Below are 25,140 nucleotides of genomic sequence, written 5' to 3'. Positions count from 1 at the left end.
ATGAAAACAACCTGGAAGCTTGTAGCTGCACACATTGGGGGGGGGGGGGGGATAATTTTAGCTTTACTTTTTCTACAACTCTGTAGGAGCTGTGTTGTGGAGTTAGTTTTTAAAGCCAGCTTGAATGCACAGCTGAGCAGTGGCCAAAAGCGCTGGTAGGGTGTTAATAACGATGCTGCAGATGCTGTTGCTTCAGTGTGTTGATGGAGTGACAACCCCATTTGAATAGGGGAGAGCAAGCCAAAAGAGGAGGTTTGACAGCAGGGCTGGTACAATGGGCTGTTGTCGCACGCAGACCTTTGGGTGAGCAGTGATGAACAGACAGAGAGCGTGTTGATGGTAATTACTGCCTGCTCTGTTTCTGAAAACTCAATTGGGCCGTGCAACATGGGCTGCTGTGGCAGCTGCTGCTCGCCCGCTGTCTGACTCTGCGCCGTGCCATGTCACGGTGCTGGGATGCCCCGAGACAGAGCTCTCTAATCTCTGGTTCCACACACCTGTTTATCTCTCCTGTGACACGGCAATGCCGCACCCTGTCACTGCTGACACGGCTCCGAACGCTCTGCGTGTGGAAATGGGGAATGTGGGAAATTCCGAACGCCGGCTCCGCGACGCTCGTGTTCCTGCAACGTCTCCCTGTTGTTAGGAGTCTGCCAGGGTTTCCACAGCAAACTCTGCAGCCTAAAGCCTCTCGGGGTGGAACTTGGCAAACAGGCCAGGCCTGATTCTGCTCCTGTTGATTCCAACTGCAGGAGTGCAACTGAAAGGGCAAAGTGAGTCTTCTGTTGAAACAGATATTGCACCAAGGGTGCTTTGGATGGCTAAGCCAACTATTTCCAATGATTCAAGGTCAGGCTGGATGAGCCTTTGAGCAACCTGGTCTGGTGGGGGGTGTCCATACCCATAGCAGAGGGCTTAGTAGAACTGGATGATCTTTAAGTCCCTTCCAATCCAAGCCGTTCTATTATTCTTGTGCAAAATTACTCTTAACACTTCGTTGGGAAAGAGAGTTGTTCTGAGTAAAGAGAATTTTCCTGAAAGGGAGAAATGTCTAAACAAGCAAACAACCCAGCTCAGATGACATTTGAGGTTGGCCAATTAAAGCTACACAGCAGCAGATGATTTGATAACCAACAAACTAATTCTAAAAGCGGCATTTTTATACTTCAAGAATCACAAGCTCTCTATAGTGGAGAACTTTACACTAATGGAGGCTGCAGTGCTTGCTGGGACATTTTGGTGCCAATAGTAATCAAGCTATGGCAAAATGGAGCTTCCTCTGGCCTCAGTTTTTTGGCCAAAAAGTCAAGGCTATCAACCTCAGCTGGACTTCTCATAACTCCTCTATAGCTCCTCAAATGAATTTTTACATATTGAAGTTTCTGATGTCCAAATGGTCAGAAACATGTGTAAAATGTGCAACAGAAGAGTGGCAGTTCAGAGGTTCTGAATTCATTTTGGGGTTTTTTTTGCTTGTTTTTAATTATTTTAGCCATTCTGCTATTCTGTCCTTTGCAGTGACCACTTGTGCAATGTAAGCAAAACCTATTTGTATCATTTAATAATAGAATTTTGCACCATGAACCAGGTATTTCAGAATGAGGAATGAATGAGTGTAACTAAAAAGAAAATAAAATGTCTGGTTTAGGAAGTTCTAAGGCAAAGTGCACCCAAATTCTGTTGTCCAGGTTTCTCCACTTTTGTAGACAGTTGCTTTATGTGTGTCAACTTTGTTTTTAATTTAATCTAGGCAGTAGGAGAACCTTGGCTGGACACAGCTCCCAAGTGACAAAGGCTGTGAAAGCACAGAAAATCAGGCTGTAACCAGAAGTTTCTTGTGCTCAGTGCTGAATCCCAGTCCACAGGATGGGCTTTGGGGCACTGCAGTGTTAAACTCTGTCTGGTGTTTGAAAAGTGACTCACATTGTAACACACCTATTAAGTAATCACTCCTTTCTTGCATGATTCTTTCCTGCCTGTAACAATGACAATATTGGAGACTACTTGAATTATTAACTCTTCATAGTCCTAAATCTGGCATCCTTCCTGCAAGTTGAGAGAGGGTCTGAAGTTGCAGGAACCTTTCAGTTTGCTTTCTTGCCACCTAGGAACAGTTCAGTATTCCAAAAACTATACCAAGCCCACAGGGGTACCTCTAATGTTGCAGGTAGAAATACTAGGGTGGGTTTTTTTTTTTGTTTGTTTGTTTTTTGAGGGGGGGAGTGTTTGGTTTGGGTTTTTTGCACTTTTTTTGTTGTTTTGGTTTGGGGTTTTTTTTCCTTTCTTTGGTTGCTTTGGGTTCTTTTCTTTTTTTGGTAGATTAGTCTGGAAGTAAAGATGTGCCTCACTGAAGTTGGCTGCAGATTTATCCTTCCTACCCCATTTCCTTCCATCCATCTGTCCATACGCAAATGTACCACTCAAGGTTTATATATTGAGGCTTTTTTTTACACGAAAAGATATCAAAAACTAGAGTTTACCCCTGACTGTTGCTCTAGAGAAGGTAGAGAGTTCCTAATTCATGAATTAGTGATGCAACCCCATACATATTGCATTAGAGCAAGGAACAGTGCAGCAAGTGATGTGTGCTAATTCAATATAGACTAGCACAGAGTGGCACAAAACTACAGCATTCTGCAGTATTTGTGAACTGCAGCGTTCTGAGGGCTTGACATGGCACTTTTCTATATAAAAAGGGTTGCATTGTGAACAAAGTTGTGAAAGAAACGCTGCTATTCAGTGTGTTTCAGCTGTTTTTTTCTGTAGGGAGTTAGTATTTGCTGTCTACTTTGTTGTGTGGTTGGTTTTTTTGGCTTTTTTTTTTTTTTTCAGAACTGGCCAAAGATCTTGCGTGATCAGCACAGTGCTGCTCATAACTCTGTGGCCAAACCCCATGGCAATGAAGTCTTAGGCATGAACAGAATTTGTAGGTGGTTTAGTTCTGTCTCCTGTTTATATCAACTTGAGAATAAAGCTTGTTCATTTTAATGTAACACTAAGTCTGCATTGGTTGAATTTACACGTCTTTGAGCCGTGAGTAAATGTAGTGCCCAATCTCCCAGTGCCAGAAATAACTGCCTCAAAGAAAGAGGGCTGGCATTAAAACTTGCCTGCTTAGTGTAGGTGGACTGTATTGCAGTTGTTTTGTAAAGAATTCAGCAGCTTCAACTCCTGCTCATTGTGTGAATATCTGACATCTGCAGATGAAAGGCAAAAGCCCCTCCCTGACTTTGAGAATAACATGGTTTCTGTAGCATTCTCTGATGCTCCTTAAAGACCTCCAGTTCTTGACTGAATTGCTGCAAGGGAACTGACCAGGGGCACAGTTCAGTGTTCCACCTGTTGAGGTTTCACATAGGCCCTGGGAACTCCTTTAAATGAATTTTCTTGAGCTTTTAAGGCTCTTCTGTTGTTGTTTTGTTGCAATGTGCTGCTGGGAGCTTGCTCTGGCCTGTCATTGCAGGCCTGATAGTAGTAACCTAAACCCTTAATCTCTGTCAACTTTGCCAAATACTGCTGAGACAGTTGTAATTTATCCCTTCCAAAACAGATGTGTGATGAGATGGCTGTACATCCATGTCTCTACTTCGCAGCATGATCATATTACATACATATAAAAAAGTTTGTTTGTTTTTTTTTAGTATCTCCATTTTTTAGCTTTTTTTGCTTTTACTCTTTCTGTCTCTTCACCCTGTCACAATTATTTCTCCAAAGACTTCAGTTGTGTTTGCACACTCTAAGTACTGAATATTTTGTAAGGCAGAGTTCTCATTTCCTGCTGGGTATTTATGGCTACATCAACCGTTGCAGAGACAGGGAATCCCCTCAATTTCAAGAGAAAAGTTTTCTACTTCCCTTCTTTCATTCTACTGTGTGATATTTACTGAAGTACAACCCATTTTCCCTAAAGGAAAGAACTAATATTCCATTGCTGGTAGTACCTAAGCTGTAAGTCCCTTGTGGCAGCAGATATTGCAGGTGATTGCATTGGTACAAGCTGCTTGCAAGCAAGGGGTTAGTTATGGAAGTGAAAAAATAGGAATATTAATTCAGCTTGAGGATTCTAAGCTACATAAAGCTTAAACCCAGATGACTTGGGATCAGTGCATCTATTTGTATTAGGATGAATCCTACTTAGGTTTGCTGTGGGGTAGAAAGGGTTTGCAAATAACTGTCCCTGGTATCTTCAGCATTGAGAATGAGACGAAAAACTGGCAAAGCCACACAAAAGCCCTGCAGCAAGATCTGTGCTGACTACATGTCACTGTTACTCATCACGTGGTTCCTCATTATGATTAGATAACTTTGCAGTTTTCTCATTTTTCCTGAAGCCTTCGCTACAATCTGTGAAAACAGATTGAAATTCGTTTCTACACAGTCTGTTAATGATCGTGAACTATTTGATATTACTTTAGATATGTCGCCGTATTTGAACGAATTTTGTCTTGCAAAATGTACAGAGGGAAAGCGATTGATTTTGATTTCTACAGCTGCTTGCGTGGCTGCAGGTTTATACACCAGGCAACACCAAATTACAGGATGTAGATCACCCACCTCCGCGGCAGAAATGGTGCTGCTCTGCCACCTCATGGCAGAGTTGAGACAGAGCAACCAAGATTGCTGGGGGGCAGCCAGAAGCGTAAATGTGAATGCGATGGATCCTACTATTGGCTGTATTTTAATTAAAAATAAAGGGGATATCCCATCATCGTTCAGTAATTCTGTTTGGCTTGGCTCTCCCCGTCTCTCCAGACTGACTTGTTTTCTGTGCTTGGGCCGACTTTGCTTGTGCTTCCCACATTACTCTGGTAGTGTCAGGAGACATAGTTCTGATTTTAACTTCGTTACAGTTTCAGTCTCTCTTGTTCTCTCTCTTTTCCACGCGCAAAAGTGGGGACTGTATATCTTGCAATCTTTCACAAACCCGAACCCACTCCCCAGACTTCATCCCGGAAAGCTCCCCCTAAAATTTTTAAATCCACCTTTCAACAGTTCTGACACAGTACAAGTTAGCTTTATGAGCATGCTGCTTTGTCACTGTTCTCCCCTCGTTTCTGGGTTGATCTCTCAGTCTAAACCAGTAGCTGGGGACTGTGAGCCTGCTCTCTGATTGCGTTTTCTCCCAGGTCCTGAAAATAAGTGCTTTAGCCATGGATACAAGCCTGGCCGAGAGCAAACCAACCGTGGTTATGTGCCAGTCTCCTGTAAGAGTGGAAGCTGGTCTCTTTTGGCTGATCAAGAGAAAATACACGGGTTACTTTTGAACTTCCTCCTCCTGGACTTATAAGCCAGTTTGACAAATCATTCACCTCTCCCTACTGTTTGGGCTCAGTTCCATGTCCCTGTAAGGCAGCGGTACCCGCCGTGAAACAGGCTGTGCAACGATGCGTGGAGTTACCTGGAGTGCTCTCCTTTCATGTCCAGCTCTTGATGTGATGTGAAGTGCAGTCACTATACTGACAGCAGTGCCAGGCTGATATAATACATTTTTACCTTCAGTATGTTTCTGGAAAATCCTGCAAGAATTCCTCTCGCTGCTGCTTGCCTGAGGTGGCATATTTGTGTATTTTGAACATATTCTGCAAGCACTGTAATACTGTAAATCTTTTGCACATTAAAATCAGATGTTAAAATATATTCACTGTGCTCTCCAAGAATCAAGTAATTTCTTTGATTTATTTTGAGCTATGTGTCTGTTAGGCATCAACATAATAAGAGATGTGCGGTTGATTTGATGTAATTATTATGAGTATCTGCTTTGCAGCAGTCAAATTAGTCTTGTATAACTTGCTCTGTTATGATGTTTTGACCCTTGTTGGAAGAGAGTCTGTAATCAGGGGCACGAGTACCTACCTGAAGCTGGAGAGGGGATAAAGTTTAGGACTGTAGTGTCAATTGTATTTGATGTTGGTGTTTCATGATAAAATGTTAAAGCCATCACAGAAATGCTTAATCAGAAGGGTTGTTTAGACATGGAAAATCTAACATGTCCAGTTATTTTTACCTAGTATTAGGCCCAAATGTGAGAGAGACAGTGAGCAAAGTGCGAGCTGATGCTTCTTTAGGTGAGCTGAAATTTTTTTCCTACAAGCTGGTCAACATCAGAATGATATCCTATCAAAAGGATGGTGAGGAGTTCAAATAATACATCTTAATAGGTGTATATTTTTTTTCAAGTGACTTACCTAGTTACACTGGAAAGCATTCTATTCTTTATCGTTGGGCATGCTGAGAGAAGAAATTACATTCTTGTGAAAAACAATTCAGTCTCTTGGTCTCCAAAGCCTGCTTGGTGAATGTTTGTTCAGCCAAATCGTGCCAGGTCTCACCAGCATCATTTCAACTGTCCTTGTCAGAACATGGTATGAGACAAAAATGTGCTTATTAGTTGGAGTGCTTGTCCTGCAACAATGAGCTGTGGGAGGCATCCTTAGACATCTCCGTGTGCTCAGTTCTGACAGTGGGGGGAAGATTGAAGGAGGGATGGATGGATGGATGGATGGATGGATGGATGGACTCTGTGCAGGACAGCTGGCAGCCTGTTTCTCCAGTGGCTCACACCTTGAGCTCCATCAGGCTTGGTGCTGTGACCACTCCCACTGGGAGCCTGTTCCACTGCCCAGCCACCCTCTGGGTGAAGAAACTTCTCTTGATATCCGAGTGAAGAGAGCCAGGAGCTCACACCATTTTTGCTCGTCATAGCTCCTCTGTCGTACAATTCCTCATGGGCTCAGGCTCATTGAATTTCCACCTTTGCTATTCTGGATAGAGGGTGCTAAATACAGGGTCTGGATACCTGCAGTGATTGCTAATATGTATAAAATAGTGCAGTTACACAAAATGGATGCTTTAGTGTTCCTCTATTTTTTATCTACATTGAGGAGCTACCACTGTGGTATTCAGACTATGTGTTTCACTAGCAACAAAACATTCCCAAGAGGATGCTATACATTTGGGAACTAAGTGACCAGCTTGCTTCTGACTGTTGCTGATTTGTTTAATCCATATGCCAGATCTTCTGTATCTGAAAAATGTCAGTATTGATCTTTCCTTATGAAGCATTTTGAGCATTTTCAGGCCAAATACTTGAGCTAAGCACAATTTTGTTCCCTTTCTCTTCCTTCATTTGTCCTTTCCCAATTAATCAGTTATGCCATAGATATAAGGCTGGACTCTATCCAAGGGAAGCTTTGGCTGATATCTTAATCCACTGTGCTCTTCATAGCCTGCAGTATCTTTGCATTTGTTGACATTATTCATCTTGTTTGTTTTTGGTCTTGTTTACTTTGAAAGGTAAAATCTCTGTCCAGGAGAAGACTTAGTTACAAAAGGAAAATGTACGTCGTAACATTACTCATCATAGATGTCAGTAACTGAGCCTGTATCTATAATTCTTATATATTGGTGAGCTCTCGAAGCAGGAAAAATGGAGCTTTAGTGAAAAATGGGAAAAGGCCAGCAGGTGTTGTTTCCTTTAGTTCTTGGTTGCTGCTTGCTTTTGGCTCATACAGCAATTACTGCGCTTTGCAGGATGAAAAAGAGCTTAGTGGATTTTCCACTAAAATTGCACTCCTTTTCTTTTTGCACAGGAGACTCAAGCAGATCTTGATGTGTACCCAAAATCCTGAATTAAAGACCAAATGTTCTGGGAAACAGCATCTTGGGGGGGTTTCTGTGGGTTCTTATTCCACCAAGTGCTCTTTTGAACATTCTTGTTATTGTGCACGTTGTTCTGTGCCCTGACGGGTCAACTGAAGAATTTAGGAGGATGGAGCAAGTTGAAGTAAAAAGCATTATCAAAAGGCAACCTTTCAGTTTTACTGCTCCCTCTGAGTCCATACTTGAGTTAATTGGAAGTAATAAAACATAACTAAATGTGTCTCTGAGGCAAGAACACTCAGTTTTGGGGTGGGCTGTAACGGGAACACAGCGGGAGAGAGGGAGGAAATGTTAAAGGCATGAAGTCTCAGAAAGCAGTCTGCATCCAGGGGAATCTGATCTAAAACCTGGGAGGATGTGGAGCAGACCTAAGTTGTGCAGGGGTGGTAGCAACTTTCCTATTTGAACTACTGAGTTATTAGGTGACTGTATATTTTAAATTGTGCTGTGCTGCTAAAAGTCTTATAAAGATACTTTGCTCTTTCAGGGATTTCACACTCAAAAGGGACTTCAAAATCCCCAGAGTGTGATAAATGATGCTTTAATATTGCAGAACATTTGGCTGAGACATGTTTATTAACCAGAACTAGACAGGAGGTTGTCACAAAGCTTGGAAAAGAATTGTAACAGACACTTCCATGGGAGTTGGGGCACAACTGCCCTCTTTGGGAGCAGCCTGAACTTGGGCTGGTTTAAAGCTATCATGAACCTGCAAGCACTGTGAGAACATGCATCAGTTGTTTTGGATCACTTGTGAAACATCTGCCTTATTTTCAACTGTTTGTTTGTCCTCGGTATGGAAACAATCAATTGTCAGCACCATTTTTACTAGCAGATGAAATTAAATAAGTTCAAAATGGCATTGACTTAAAACTTTTGTTTCTGCCCTTTTCACAAATATTTATTTGCTTAGTTTTCAGACAAACATTTTGCTCCCCAAAAAATGCTTGAGTGAAAAATCATGGATATGAATCTTTCTGAAAAATGAATTGATAGCATGGTGAATGTTGTTACTGCAAAATTTTAGTTTGCACACCTTTTTTGCAATGTTTACCCAAACCTAGCTATAACCCTAAACTAGAAGACTAATTAGGATTCATGTGGGAATGTTGAGATGAAATTATATGGTTTGTCTTTTGCAAGTCAAGTGAATTTATCAGTGACCTCTGCTGGTCTAAAAAAGTACATGAATCCCAACTGAAGGCATCACATTTTTCTTCTCTGAGATGTGACTTTATTTCTACAGTGGGAGAGGGAAAAACGTGGTTGAGAGCTGAAGTTATTTCACGTTGTGGTTCTAGGAATTGAGAATCTTGAGGTAGTTCCCTCAGCTTTTCTATCCATTGATCTTTGGAGTAACACAAAGGCTCTGGCTGAAAAAAGTGAATGCAAAGCTCCCCTCTCTCAGTGTGTATGTGGGTGGTGGTGGTGTTTTTTTTAAGCATATTAAAATTGAAGGGAGTTTTGTGTTTGCGCCATTCAGGATCTTTTATGTGCATCTTAATGTTGTCTTTCATTTTGGGGAAATGGTAGGCAATAATGGGCTTATCTTCAGAATTAGGCTTGATTCTTTTGTTACATCAAATTCAGGTGTAATTCAAACTGAGTCACTGGAATTACAGTAGTTAAAATAGTCACTGGAATTATAATAGTTAAAATTCGTGAAAAATAAGTTTGTTGGAAAATCAAAATTCCTGCACAACTATACAAACATAAATACATTCAATCCATATCAAAACTAAGTCTACATTCAGTTAAGAACTATTAGATTCATAAATATAATACATTATATTTATATCTTGTTTAAAATATGAAATCATTAATTTTATTGAGCTAATAGGTTTTCCGGTTTTCCAGTTTTCCAGCAATGACCCTGCAAACTGTTAGGATGTGATCAGTGACCTTTGAAAGCACAGCTCATTGCAATTAAAAAGAACCCCAAAACCAACCCACAACCAAACCCAACAGAACCCAATCCCATTTAAATCTTATATTTTCTACCAATCTTCTAACAGATTAATTACTAACCAACATTTGCTGCTTATTTTATCCTCCTCACCCTCTGTCCTTCACTCCTTGTTCCCTTTTCTCTTAAACTTCACGTTGTTAGTAGGTTAACACATTTTCCACTTTCCTTCCACCTCAGATAGGAGCAGCAACACAAAGCAACTTTTCTAGCAAGAATTAAACCACCTCAGTGGACCCAAAGCAGCCTGTGTTCCCCTCCCACCAGCCCTTGACCCCCTGTAAAAACACCTCAAAGCCACACAAACAGAGCAACTCTTCTGGAAGATTCTGATCATCAGGTATCAGAAGTAATAATCTCTCTGTCTAAAAACAACTATATTTTTGCCTTTCATTTTGAAGATTGTGTAGCTGAACTGTAATTCTTCTTTTCTACAGGAACCTACTCCAGGACTTGTTTGTCACTGCAGGAGAGCATAATTTGAGGCTCGGGGAGAATGGCGAGCAGACACTGCCTGTTAAATCTGTCATTAAGCATCCAAACTTTGACCCCAGAAGGCCCATGAACTATGACATTCCCCTTCTGAAGCTGGATGGAGCCTTCAACTTCAGTAAGACCATAATTATCTATGATCTTTTTCTCCCATGAAGAAAAAGCTATTGCTCTTTGCATGCAGAGGATAAATTGTCAATATCAGACTAATTTTTCAGATTCCACAAAAATAACAAAAATTTTTGGTTTAAAAAAAAAACCCCAAACCTGAAAACTTATAAAGGAAGCTTTTTGTTAATGTCCTTTCAAATACTTACCAATAAAATCCACATCCACATGTGGCAGGTACAACAGTTTTGCCAGCATGTCTTCCTCATCCAGGTGAAAAGTTTGAAGCAGGATATGCCTGCACTGCTTGTGGCTGGGGCTGTTTAGATGGAAGTAAGTCACTCACACTGTTCTGTGACATTCAGGTTTTTCAGTGTCTTATTTGTGAAGCTAAAACCTTGATTGCACAGGTCAGAGCCAGACCAGAAGAAACTATCAACTGGTCTAAAGAACTGTAATCTCAAAATGAGGTCTTTGCTTCTATGCCTACCTGTGAATTACCTCAAAATTGGTCACTACAAAGGGTAGATTTGAATTTCAATTTTGAAACATGTTGGAATTTATTCAAGTAAAACTGCTTATATACAAAAAAATGCTTGTAACCGTAAAATATCTTGGGGCAAGTCTCCAACTAATTTTTGTGGTGTATTAGCAGTGACACCAAGTTCACCTTTCAGCACTTCTTATGAACATTTTTTGTGTATTTCAGATGGACTCCTCCCTCATGTCTCGTATGAAGTTGATCTACCAATCCTGAACAGCAAAAGAGTGTTCAAGAGCATTATCAACTTTAAAGAAACGCATCCAAGGTGACACTGTAATCTGTGCTGGATTTCCAGATGGAGGAAAAGATGCCTGCCAGGTCAATTGAACAGAGCCTTGTGTGCCTTTCAGGAGTGTTTCTCAGAAGCTGAAGGCTCTGCGTGCCAAAGTAAATAAATACAATGTAAACTGTGAGATTTGGAGTGTATTTATTTTGATATATGATTTCTTTCAAAAGTTCTGTGTGGGGCAATGAACTTAATGACATGATCCCATTTTAATTACTGTATGAGTTGTATGACAGGTTCTTGAGAGCAATTTTGCAATGCATCCCAAGTGCAATGATGCTTAGGGCTTTCTAACCTCAGAACACTTGATAAGTTAATTAAGGTTGCAAAGATCCTGAGATTGAAAGCCGAAAGTATTGCCTTGGATTGCAGGAAGGAAAGGAAGTGAGATAAAGGTTAAGTGATTTTTTTTCTCACTCCTTTTTACATGCTCAACCACGACACAGATACGCTCATGAGGGAATTAATCTGTCTTTTCCCCTCTTGACAATCCCGACTAAACATAATGAAAAAAGCTGTGTGTATTTACAGCTCCTTTTAAAATGAGTATGTAAAATAACTGTATATGTTGCAGGTTTGTTACTGTGGCACAAAAGAAAGCTCAATAAACTTCTTAAGGCTCCTCAGTGGTACTTCTGTAAGATGTGGGTCACGAGCTTTGGCTTGTTTGGGTTTCTCTTGCAGGGAGACTCAGGAGGCCCCCTTTTGTCCTGGAATATTCACAGGCCTCAGTGCAGTGCTTTCCTGGATTCAAGAGAACATGAGTGTTGGTGTTAAGTATCCACAGTAATGTGTCTTTCACTTGTGACAACTCCTCTGTCCCGTGACATTTTATTTACTTTTGTCTTTTCAGGATGTAGCACTTAAATTTTTCCCATTGTTTCCTGGCAAAACACTGTAGCATTTCACAATCCCTTTAAATGTATGATACTGATTAGCAGTTGCCAAAACCAAATTGAAAGCATTGTAAATGTTTGCTACCCTTCTGCTATACTTTGCTCCCTACTTGGACCCTTTTTTTTTTTAACTTTAAGAATGGTCCTTTTATCCAGCTAGCCTGTTAGCCTTTTTTTTTGATTATTTTTTTTAAAGTGGAAGTTCACCAGTTGAAAGTGTCTGAGATTCCATATGCACTTCTTTGAAGTCACTTGTCATTTTTCTTGGCTAGAACATGTTGGATCAGACATTTGACAACATGGGGTCAAGTCATGCTCAAAAGTTTCTTTGTTTACTCTGCCCAAAAGGCCAAGTGTGCCCCCTATCATGGGAACAGTGTCACAATTAGCCATTACTTCCAAAGCCGTGGAGTTGGAGACAGAAATGACAGGGGTGAATTTTACTGAGTGTATTAAGAAACTGAATTAATATTTTCTTCCACTGTGGGCTATTTTTGTTAAAAGGTATTGGAGATTGTGTTAAATCTTCCACAGAGAACTGAAAAACTGAGGGAGGGTTATTTAAGAGGTTTAGCTAGTCAATAAGAATAAAAAAAAAATGAGAGGGGAAAAATAAAATTCCGTATTAGAAAACATCTCCAACTTGTGATTCGAAAAATGAACACAATGTCAGAGAAAAATGAAAAGGGTTTAGTTTCTAAAAAATGTTTGGGGTTTCAATTTAGAAAAGAGAGATAGGGTCTTCTTTTAAATATTTACTAGCTGATTCATTTTATTATGAGGAAAAAATAATAGGATTAGCTATTGCAGTAATTAAAATGTGTTGGCTCCAGTGAGCAGCAGAAGTGATTCGATAGGGAAAGAAAACACAATCCTCAGTTGCACTGCACTAGGGTTTGCTTGCTCACCCCTTTGTACTGTCTCAGTGGTGTGAAAGATGTGAACTGCAGTTGTTGCCAGGCTGAATGTCTCCATATCCTTGATGTGACGGTGCCAGTTGGATCCTGCTGCTCTTCCCTGAAATGTATTTCAGGTATTTACTCAGCACGTGTGTAGAAAGCGAGTGCTGTGCTCCTCAGGCTGAGCAGTGGCCTGTCAATGTGTGGTTAATTCTAGCAGTGGCCACTCCAAAATTGTTTGTTCCAAAGTCAGCATTGCCTGAACTTGCAATTTTGTTTTGGTTCTAAGCCCTAGTTTATTGTAGGTACTGGATGTTCCCAGGAAGCACTAGAATTTGCCTCAGTATTAGTTGTATAAAATTGCTGTTTCACACAGATAAAAGTAAAGCCTATATTGCGGATATGAAACTACAGTAATTTATTCTTCTTTTTCCACCCCCTTCCCTATCCTCCCCTTATTAGATCTGAAAATGAGAAGCTCCACAGGCGAGTACAGTGGGTTTTTTCAGTATCTTCTATCTGTGTTAGAGCATAAAAAGACCCCTAAAATAGTCAGATGTATAATTTACAAAGGAAGAAATGTAAAGAATCTTCGACTCATCAAAGCACTTTTAAAGGTATACTTTAAGTAGATACTTTTTCCTTCTGCTTCTGTAAAACAAAATTACATTTGGAGGGTTGTGTTTATGCATTGCTGACTTGAAAAAATGAATTGTCTTTAAAACAGCTATATATAAGGCCATATTTTTATTGAAATTCAAATAAAATTAATGGGGAAAATGTACAATAGAACCTCTAGCAATGCATGAAACTTAGTGATTTTGATACTGTATAAAAATGTACATTCTAAATAGAAAGTATGTGGTGAATTAGTAGTGCTTTTGCACAGTCTGTGATGAATCTACTTGTCTATTTCTGAGAATAAAACCTAACACCAAAAAAAAACCCATAAAAGCCATCCCCAGATGTAACATGTTTTAAAACTGAAGGCTTATGTTGCCTGCCCTGTTAATGTTGTTCTTGGACACTGTTCATCTAGGTACAAGTTCACATAAAAATACTAGAAACAACTCTTTTGAACTAGATCTTAAAACTTTTAATTTTAGTAATCTACAGTGAGACTTCTCAAACGATAAACACACTTGGGCACGTGGCCAGTCTGTGTAGACTTGCTGTGGCCAGGGAGAACTGGGTATTTAAGTGCTGTTTGTGTCTTTTTGAAATTTTTTACTGGGCTTTCTAGGATGCTGCAGGTAAGATAATCTTATAAGTACTTGAGTCCTTAAATTTGTTTTCTTACACATAGTTGCTGACAAATGTTGCTTTTCTGGTGTTACCTTGCAAAGAGAAGGAAAGGCAAGAGGAGATGATTTTTGTAATTAATTGCATTTCTAGCGACACTTGGTCGGAGAGAAAAGCTTCTGCTTCTTCTATTATAGTGTCAGCATATTGTACTGTTGCAAAAGTCTCCTGTTGTAACATAACTAAGGACACTGTTACAAATGGGCTGCCATGAACACTTTTGTTATGTCCTGAAGTTTGCATTTTTCCTCCCTGAAAATAATTTGTACTGAAATCTTCACATAAAAAATAGTTTTGTTAAGGTAGAAAGCAAGCACTGCCATTTTTACAATAAAACGATGGCCCATTGGCAGGGCTTCATTTTTGCTCCCAAATTATGTGTTTTAACACTGACTTATATAATTCCAAATAAAGGAGAGAAGACCTATTATCAGTCTGCCAGGAGAAACAAAGTACAGCTGAGCAATCTTGAGTCTCACAATATTCTCCAGGTGTTTGATCTTTTTGGTGGAACAGATGATGACAGATGTCTTAAACCTGATTCCTTCTATTTTGTTTTAACTCTCCAAAACAGCATTTTGTAGCGTTCAGGATAGCAAACTCCGTGACAGGGAAGGGGAATCACATTTTCCTGCTAAGTCCCAAACAGTTCTATGAAAACCACCAGCAAGTAGACAAAACACAGCCTTTCCCCAGAAACTATTCCCCATACCAGGGTAGGTTCTGGGGGTTTTTTTGTTGTATTTTTGAGAAAAGGAACTAATTTGTTATTCCAGATTGTGTATATGGACTCTATTTGTGCCAGAAGGAAATTACATATGGCTTCAGTTTTCCCACTTTGATATAGAGCCAGAAACATTTTGTGACTATGGTTCTTTATCAGTCTATTAAAAGATGGCAATCTTGTGGGTGAGTTGTTGTCCCTTTATTCTTTGAAATAATCATAGAATCATTCTGGTTGGAAAAGACCTTTAAGATCTATAACATGTCACAGTACTCTTTAATTCCAACAGCAAGGGCACCCAATGAGGACATGGAGGTTGGTTGTTTTACTTGCATTTTCATGATTAATGTGTTGTGACATAGCATCTAAAGTAAAAGATCAAGAGTGTGGGGAGAGAAGAGATTGGAAAATGCCTGGTAAGGAAACGTGTCAGCATATGACTTTCTAGTGTCAATGATTTTCAATTTTTAATAGTGTGAATCTACTTGGGCTAATGGTTTAATAGGGAAAATAGATGAATGAATAGGCAATTTCCTCTCCTTCATAAAATTTTTATAGCTAAGTACTAGAAATGGTATATGCAGGTTTTCTCAAGTGACTAAAGACTTTAAACAGTGATGATTCTCTAATATTATATTTCAGGGAAATTCTGTAAAGGAGATCCTCCATTAGCAATTTTGTTTGGCTCCAATAGTATGAGGCTGAAATTTGTTTCTGACAGTGAGGATTATGGAACCGGTTTTTCCATGACCTACAAAGCTCTTACACCCAGATATTCTTCCTGGTAAGTCTAAGTTTAGTAATACACCTGTCTGCACTCTTGGGCGGTGATCTGACAATGAAAATCAGGAGAAAATAAATCAGAGGAAGCTCCTGTGGTATTCCTATGTGGATGAAGTAATGAACAAGGTAAGTGTGGCTAGGCTGCCATGTGACATTGTGGGAAAAACTAGGATGCCAGAACAAGATAGGATAGATGCTGTTGAGAGAAGTCCTCCTTCAACTCTGCATCTGCTCCACCCACTTTATATAAGATATCATTTCCTTCTCTGCTTCCAGAATGTTTTTAAAACTCAATTAATGAGATTAATCAAAGGAGCAGAATTTCCAGATGAAAGCTGCTTTGCTAGTCCTGGGCTTTCATGGAGGGGCCCTGAGGGAGGCAGTTGATGCTAAAATTCATGTCATAGAGAATTGCTTTTGGTTATGCTGTGCAGAGCAGTTCACCATCCCTGGGGAGCGGGCCCTAGGGCCACCTGCTGGGTCTTAAGTTATGTTGTTCCCATTTCTGCAGCTTTTCCAGCTGGTTCTTTCCTTTGTAGAGTGCGAGGGCAGAGTGTGGGGAGGAATCCCCTCTGAGGGCTTTGCCACTGCACAGCCCATCAGAAAGACACATCCTCTGTTTCTGTTTGTCTCCGCTTTCCTCTCCAAACAAAGTTGGCAAATATTCTTCAGACCTGCTCTTGTCCTGTTCTCTTCCTCAGCTGTGAAAAAGCATCACAAGAGTTTTTCTGGATTTTTTTTTTTTGTGAATTATTTAATAAGAAGTCACAGTGCTTCCATTTTTGTTTTCCTGGACTTTCAGATTCTGGCTGTGAGCCCCCAGCTGTCCTTTTTGAAAAAAGAGTCTTACAGAGTACACACTACCCAGAACACTACAGCAACATGGCAGACTGTCAATGGATTATTTATGCACCAGAGGACCATGGAATCAAGGTATTACATGAAACCTTTTTATGTCTATGGGGTGGAAGTGGCACCATTGGTTTAACAAGAAATCTTCAGCTTAAGGACAAGGAAGATCAAGCAACATGAGCTTGAATAATGCTGCTGGATGCAGTTAAGAGAAATCACTTTCAATCCCAAAAGACAGAGAGGTTTTGATTTGTCCTATAGATTGTAGTAAAATAGGGTTTCCTGGGTTTGATTTTTATCATGACAGATTCTTCTAGAACATGTAATGTATTATGTATCACCTATGGGAGGTCTGAATGTCACAGAAAGCAAACCTTACAAGAATCATTCAGAATACTAATGACCCTGTTACAGATCTTTGAATTTTTTCTATGTGACTTTCAAAAACAAGGCTCAGTTTTTCATTTTTTATTTAAAGCTTACCTACCAGTCCTTTGAAGGAGAAGCGAGTGAAAATTGCTCCTATAATGCAGTGGCTGTGTATGAAGATGTGGGAAAAGAGGAGGAAATGGGTTTGACTTTTGATTCTTAATTTTGGGGATGACCTGTTTCTTTTATGACTTTCACTAGCCCTACTGTCCAATCTAAAATCAAGTTCACCTGTAGAGTGTCAGGTGATGTTATAGGTACTAGTTTCAGTACCTTGAAAAGTACTTGCAGGTATTGCTGCCTCTGTTCCACTTACAGAGACAAAACCACATAGAACAGAATCGCTTTTGTGTGTTTAAATTCTGTATGAAATGCAGCTCTGAATTCATTTAAATGAAGAAAAGGACATAACACAATAATTTGGTTTTATAGTGATGATCAGACACGGAAAACACCCAAGAAATCTGCTGTTCTTTACTCCAGAGCAGTGTTCCTGCCACCTGGCTTACACTGAATGAGAGGAAGGCCTGTCCCAATCTGTGCTGATTTCAGCACTTGCTTGAACCTGGTACTTAGATTGGCACTAGCAGAGACTACTTCTGAAACAGTGATAAGGGGAAATCAGATAATTGGTGTGTTTCACGTGTAATGGCAACCTGTGGGTGTGGGTGCTGCAATAGACTGTTGTGAAATCCTGCCAGAGATGTGCTGATGAGGTCATTACTGAGCAAGGACAGGATATCAGTAATGATAGAACAATCCTTCAGCCTCAGTCTCCTTATCTCCTGTATATGGTCATTTTTTACCCTCCTGTGTGAGAGCTGGAATACACAGAATATTGCATACCTGCTGTTGAAGGAGAGAATGATTAAAAAGTACCTGTTAATCTGCAAAGTGAGTCTTTGCTTTCTCATCTTTAGCCAAGCTTGTGGATTTACCCTACTGGCACCTGTCCCAAGGTCCTCTACTGTGATGCTGGTTGTCTTTCACTCTGATGAAACAGAGACCTTTGGAGGATTCAGAGCCACAGCCTCTTTTGTTCATGTAGCAGGTAACACAAGTAACTTGGGAAAATGCCCCTCTGGGGCAGCACAAAGGGCTCTTCAGTAAATCAGCTATTCAGAATTATTTTGCTCAAGGAGATTCTCCTCTAGCAAATTGTTTCAGTGGAAAAAAAAATATTGTGAACCTATTGAGGCATTAAACTGAGGCCTACTGAATGGTGAAGAAACAGTGAATCTACGCAAAATCTGAGAGATTTATTTGTGTAAGAGTATTTTGGTGCATTTTAAATGGCATTTCATCCTATGTGAGGATGTAGTAGCACAGATCCCTAAACCAGAAATTTATTCCTTCTAATCTCTCCACCTTTATTCCCCAAAAAATTAAGGAAATAAAAGCGATTTTATAATACAAATATGACTCAAGACAGCCTACTAACACATTTGCCATTCTTGTTTGCTAGATTTAGATACATTAAATTCAACTAGTGAAGAAGAGTCTGGAAATATGGATATGACTGAAGAAGAAATACAGGTTACAAGAGGTAAGCCAAGCCGAGTTATATTTTCTTCATGGGGATAGAGAGTAACTTTTGGACTATAAATTCTACAATTATTTAATGATTGCTGTTATCCCAGATTCCTTCATTAAGATATTTTAAGGAAATAAAAATATGAACAGTAACACATGCTTTGGCTTTAGCAGAACCTAATTTTTCTTTTTTCCTTCATCTTGTTAAATCATGTACAGCAATGCAATGACAATTTAGCTTGTATGTCATTTTACACCTCCTTCCTTTGGTGAAAATAATTGCAAAGACTACAGGGTAATTGAAAATAATAGCCAGCATTTTAGAGCTTCCCTTTTTCCCCTCCAGCACTTTATGGAAAATGGAATGAGTCCGTGCTCATTGTAGGTTTGAGGCTAAAACTTTTGAAGTAGTAGCTTTCATCTTGGTGCAGCTCTTTTTTTGCTAAGACCACCTCCTCCTGCTAGTTCTAAACATTTGGATCCTTTGTAATGAGGGAGGTTGGAAGATTTAGCAAAAAAGGGTGGGGAGCGGAGGCTTGAAAAGCTATGGGGTAATCCTTAAATGGAATGTTCTTTCCTTCTCCAAATCTTAAGCTCTAAAGACTTCTTGAAACATCAGTGCTTTCTTTCTGTTTCAGATGATATTTGTGGAATGCCTTCAAATCAGCCCAGGCTCATCTTCAGCAAGGATGATTGGAGGTGAAGAAGCTGTACCACACTCATGGCCTTGGCAGGTCAGTGTACAAATTTCAGATGAGCCTATCTGTGGAGGAACAGTTCTTGCCAAAGAATGGGTTGTCACAGCTGCCAACTGCCTTGATTCCAAGTAAGTACACTGGGATGAACCCTTCCCTGGGAATGTCTGTAATTGCATGATGTGTCTCTGTCCAGTGACAGTGGTTCTGTCTGGGGTGGCTGGAGCAGTTATGGTCACCAGCTCCCTACAGCTCACACTGGTACTGGATTCTTTTGCTCCACACACGTTCTAGGAACTCAGTAGGTTTTAAGACTCACAGGTTTCAAGAATGATGTTCTATCAGCCTGACAATGAACTTTTTTTTTTCCCCTTAGGGAACTATACAGAGATTTATGGATAGTGGTAACAGGAGCAAGAGTACAGACAGGTACTATGTGTTCTGCTTAGTAATAAAATATAAATCTATCTTGCAAAATTGGTTTTAATGTAAATGCATCTCTCAGATTGTTGATGATGCAGCAATCTAAGAGCTTGCATGGTGACGTTAATCTGCATTTACACAACAGCTTCTTTGCATATCAATGAATTGTATCAACACATCTGTGACTTCACCAGTAATGAGCTCTAAAGCTCAGTATCCTGGAGGATGTGGGAGTGAGAGGAGTATTGTCTGTATATTCACTAGTGACTGTCAGTAAGACAGAAATAATTGGGGCACAACTTGCCACTTCACTCACACTGGACAAATGTTTTTCCAAGACCTTCTTCCTAAACTTGTTGGATGGAGTTTCTGGCATGTTCCCTGTTCCGTGTCACGGATGCATAATCTTGACTTGCTAATGTAAGAAACCTGGTGGCTTCAGCAGCTGCTTTTAAATGCGTCCTCCTTGTGAGGCATCTTGCATATGGTCTGGAAATTCATAAAACAAAATTGCTTAAAGACTCAAATTCCGAAGTCATCCCAAAAACTTTGCTTTCCTAGAAAAGGTCAGTCAAGCAGCTTATCATACATCCAAGTTTTAATGAGGCCACTATGGACTCTGATATTGCCTCACTGCAACTAGCTGAGCCCTTGGAATTCAACCACTACGTGCACCGCACGTGCCTCCCTGCCAAGGAGAAGCAAGTCCAGCCCTCAAAGATGTGCGTGGTCACAGGGTGGGGTGCACATGAAGCAGGTATGCAGTCTTTACCTTTTCAAAGGTTGACTGTGTTTTAAACATCATGTTGTGGCTGTGTTTTAAATATTGTGTTCTGTGTTGGAACATTCATTCTGCCTATACATTAGTTTCCGGAGAACATACATGTTAAAAAGTTTTCACTGGTGTAAACTCAGCTAGACATGCAGGGAAATAGGTGGGAAGAGGGAAGTCAGATGATTTAGATTGAGACCATCTGAAAAGAGCAGGAGTGAAGCTTCTTTCTGGAATCACTAATTCATGCCTCTACTGGTTTCTGGCATGTGTATGACTTCAAGACAGAGAAAAAGGGAAAAAACTGCAGCAGCTGGAAGTTCCCATCCATGTGGTTGATACATGTCAGAGCTATTACATAAACCTTCCCAGTAAGGTGACCCAGAGGATGATCTGTGTGGATTCCCTCTGGAAGAAGGTAAGGACTCATGCACAGTAAGCAACACACATCAGCTTTGGGGTATGGCCAGATGGGCTCTGGAAAGGGAAGTGTAAAACCTCACAAAGCTGTTTTCTTGCAAACAGGCTGTGGTGATTTACAGCAGAAGACTCCTTAGTAGCAGAATTTTAATTACTCATATTGCAAAAAACAGTAACTTCCCTTGAACAAAGGTTGTTTCTTTCTCTGCCTTTTAAGAACAGAACCCCCCAAGCATGGAAGCAGCTGGGACCTCTCCTAGCTGAACTGATATTTTAAAACCAGAAGTTCATAAGAAGGTTCCTTTGTCCTCATGCAGAGTGATTCTGGTGGCCCATTAGTTTGTCCTTCAGAAGACAACTCGGGATTTTATGCTGCTCACGGAATTACCAACCTGGGCTTTGGATGTGGAAGGAAGAACTACCCAGGAGTATACACAAATGCTGGGTTTTTTCTTGACTGGATCAAGAAGAATGTTAATAGTAGTGATATGTATGAAAAAAAAAGAGACACCACAATTAAATTAATCTTTTTGCTATTGCTACATGTTTAATTCGAGGTCTTTTCCAAGGTGCCATTTTTATATTTGGGTGTCTAGCAGTTCCTGAGATCTTGGCTGTTTAAACTATCCCTAGCTGAATGCCCAGAAACAGACAAATCTAAATCAGTAGTAACTTCTGAAAATCTTATTTCTGCAGGATTATTATTATTCCCCTCTCTACCTATACCCCTCTTCTTGCATGGATGAATGTTTTCCTTACTTCATTTCTCAGGGTTGGGTGGGTGTAGGGAGGCATGAACTGACACGTGATGGCAGCTGAGTCCACTTTGACAAGTTTACAGCCTGCCTCTGTTGACAATCTTTGCAAAGTTTACCCTGATTTATTTTTCTTCTTTTTTTCAGATCTCCCCGTTTTCATGGTGTGACTGTCAAAAAACCGGTTCTGATGGATCCCATTGTAAAACACTTCCAAAGCACAAAATGTAACTGAAACCAAAATTTGGTGAGATCATGTAGTTTCATAATTGATGAAGAGATTCCAAAATAGCTGATACTTACCCTGGTGAATTTACTGCTGATTTACCTGAACTGAGACTTTGGCTTTACACAAGTGTATTAGGAGAGACACAAGTGACTTGCAGGCTTCTGACACTGGTAATCTGTCTTAGAAGGAAGGAGAGGGAAAACAAACCACATGGGCCAAGCTTGTCCTTGAATGTGGTACTGAAGATTATAAAAATACTGCAGGATATTTTTAATACAGTCTCTGTTTTAATGAATTGCATGTTGTTTAAACAGATAGGAGTGTTTGAAAAGGCAGGTGTTACAGGCCAAGGGCCTTTGGCACTATGCAAGAACTGACAGCTATCCTAATTAATCCAGACATATAATTACAGAGGTACTGTGTAATCCACACACTGCAAAGCATTAACCTATAAATAGCAGTTTTTTAAATGTCCACAGGATGACAGGCTCCAAGTAGCTTTGCAGACTGTTCTGGTCACAGCCTCAGTGTTTAGAAACTAGATCAGTAGGATAGTACTGAAAGCACAAGTACAGTCCTCCTTTGACTCAATGGTCCAGATAACAACTAGAAAGTAAGATACCTCATTTTGTTTCTGTTGATATTAATGGCAAAAATCTTTAGAGGGTTGTTTCCCATACAAGCATTTGATGCCAGTAATCCTACACTTTTGATTATATCAGTTTAGAACTTCTGGGAGATTTTTTTGTTTGTTTTTGGTTTGGTTTGGTTTTTTGTTTGTTTTTTTTTTTTTAAAGCTATAATTTTATTTTGTAGCTGGGGAAAAAATAATCTCTGCCTTTATTCCCAAATGAGTAAGGTAAACATATTGACCACTTTCTTCTCTCAGTGTAAAGTTTGAGGCAAAACCCCACAAAATATTGAGAATGAGTTTTCTGTGAAGCCATGAAAATACTTCATAGTGGAAGGACTACAAGCAAATTCAGATTAAGTGATTCAGATTCACAGCTGTATTAATTATTGATAGAGTATGCTTGTTCTACCTTTGATAGGCTCTCTGAAGAGATCATTGAAGGGCAATGGAGGGAAAATATCCTTTGTAATTTCTTTTTATGGAAGTCTCTTAATGTTTAGTTATAGTGGAAGTTTCCATTACTGGCTGTGTCACTTTATGTTGGGAGCAGATTTGTATAATCACCTAGTTGCTATTCTGTTTTGCTTAATAGGAACAAGGTGACCTAAAATACCTGTAAAGTTTTTATCTGTTTATTAATTTAACACAAGGATTTCAAATAGATGTGTTCAGAAAAATAAAAAGGTGAAGGGAGATCTACAGGTGGCGTCAGCTGTGCTGATAATGAATGCAGTGGTTATATGCTGATAAATAGATATCTCTCATGAAAATTCCTTTCATCTATTCAGCATGCTGTCTTAAAATACTGGTATTTGATTTGCTTGTTAGGGTACTTACTTTTTGCTTGACTGCTTCATGTTGACCTTCTGTGTTTCTCCTACTATGGTTTTACAAGTAGTCTAGTTTGGCTTTTGTTTGTTGCATCTTTTTAGTCTACTGTAAGCTGCCATTTATTGTCATACATTGGGTGCACAGAAATAGTGTTATTTCTTCATCTGAAGTGACTAGTCCTGGTTCTTTGTATACTTTCAAAAGAGTGAATTTAACAGTAACACCAGATGAACTGTGGGTGTTATGTTTGTGTAAGACAAGTTAACAAGAGGAAAGGATTAGGCTTGGTGCTTTGAAGAGGAGGAAAAAAAAGTTTTATTTTATACAGACCAAAGCCCTGCCTTTGTCAGAAAAGAAAATAATCAACAAAAATTAAAGGAGCATTAGGAATAGTACTGGGACTGTAACACAGTCTTTGCCTGAAACGATGGCCCAGCCATAATGGCCTTTAGTTAGGGCTGTACCTATTGCAGCCTTGAGGGAGGATGTTTGTGCATGGAAAAGAAACATGCCAACTGTATCTGTGACCATTGCACCAATAGCTTTTAAGGTTGCATTGCTATTTCTTTGCTATTTTATAGGAAAGAGTGTGGCAAACCAGGCCTCTGGACCAGAGCTCCTGCTTCGCTGTTTCTGTTGCTGAACATGAACACAATGAGAATTGAGGCAGGGGAAGGAAGAGCAGACTGGACTGTGTGGCTGTTCCTCTCCTGCAGTTCTGTGCAGAGTGGTCTGGTTGTTTGCAGTGGCCGTGTCTCCATGGTGTGCTCCATCCACTCCAACACTGTCCCGCAGCCCTCTGTTGGTGAGCTTTGCACATGGGACATGTGAAGTGCTGATAAAACACTTGGAATTCTGAAATGTGCCTTAGATTTACAAATGTGGCCAGCGGGACTAGGGAAGTGATTGTTCCCCTGTACTCAGCGCTGGTGAGGCCACACCTCGAGTGCTCTGTCCAGTTCTGGGCTCCTCAGTTCAGGAAGGACATTGAGGTGCTGGAGCAGGTCCAGAGAAGGAAACAAAGCTGATGAAGGGTCTGGAGGGTAAGTCCTGTGAGGAGTAGCTGAGAGAGATTTTACCCTGCAGAAAAGGAGGCTCAAGGGAGATCTTATTGCTCTCTACAACTTCCTAAAAGGATGCTGTAGCCTGGCGGGATTGGCCTCTTCTCCCAGGCAGCTAGAGATGGGATAAGGAATTGGCCTCAAGCTGCACCAAGGGAGGTTCAGGCTGGACTTCAGGAAGAATTTCTTCACAGAAAGGATGACTGATTAAACATTGGAATGGGCTGCCCAGGGAGGTGGTGCAGTCACCGTTCCTGGAGGTGTTTAAGGGAAGACTGGACGTGACATTTAGTGCCACGGTCTGACATGGTGGTGTTCGGTCATAGCTTGGATTCGATGATCACAGAATCATAGAATCAGCCAGGTTGGAAAGGGACTCGATGATCACAGAACCATAGAATCATAGAATCAGCCAGGTTGGAAAGGACCTCCGAGATCATCAAGTCCAACCCTTGATCCAACACCACCGTGGTTACCAGACCATGGCACTGAGTGCCACATCCAGTCTCATCTTAAAAACCTCCAGGGACGGAGAACCCACCACTTCCCTGGGCAGCCCTTTCCAATGCCTGATTACCCTCTCTGTAAACCTCTGTGATCTCAGAGGTCTTTTCCAACCTAACTGATTCTGTGATTCCGTGAAATCAGACACACTGCACACACGGTAACTCGGCTCCCGGGGCGGCCGGGCCGAGCTCGGAGCGGGGCTCCGGACGCGGTTCCCATGTCCTGCTCCAGCCCTGCCCCAGGCCCGCTCGGCGGCGGGACCGGCAGGGCGGGACCGTGAGGCGGGAGCGGAGGCGGGAGCGGGCGGGACCCGGGGCGGGGCGGGCAGAGGGCGGGCAGA

General features: G+C 40.6%; 1 protein-coding gene across 1 annotated transcript; it reads left to right on the top strand.

Moving 5' to 3' along the window:
- The first annotated feature begins 523 nt into the window (after positions 1-523).
- Positions 524-21,773, top strand: OVCH2 (ovochymase 2). The gene is given in 27 exon segments (XM_027674202.1): positions 524-641; positions 4,332-4,508; positions 5,127-5,253; positions 10,063-10,235; positions 10,463-10,558; positions 10,935-10,987; positions 10,989-11,087; positions 11,630-11,825; positions 13,313-13,336; positions 14,727-14,797; positions 14,799-14,818; positions 14,929-15,034; positions 15,461-15,643; positions 15,645-15,660; positions 16,462-16,592; positions 16,990-17,083; positions 17,866-17,991; positions 18,406-18,486; positions 19,112-19,158; positions 19,160-19,299; positions 19,545-19,580; positions 19,582-19,597; positions 20,153-20,348; positions 20,648-20,758; positions 20,761-20,798; positions 21,101-21,273; positions 21,686-21,773. Coding segments are annotated over 27 exon segments (2,736 nt in total).
- Positions 21,774-25,140: the final 3,367 nt, after the last annotated feature.

This window comes from Neopelma chrysocephalum, unplaced genomic scaffold (genome assembly GCF_003984885.1).
Source record: "Neopelma chrysocephalum unplaced genomic scaffold, ASM398488v2 Primary Assembly neopelma1_24, whole genome shotgun sequence".
NCBI classification, from domain to species: Eukaryota; Metazoa; Chordata; class Aves; order Passeriformes; family Pipridae; genus Neopelma; species Neopelma chrysocephalum.
Note: the sequence above shows the minus strand (reverse complement) of the source record. Positions and strands in the feature narration are given on the sequence as shown.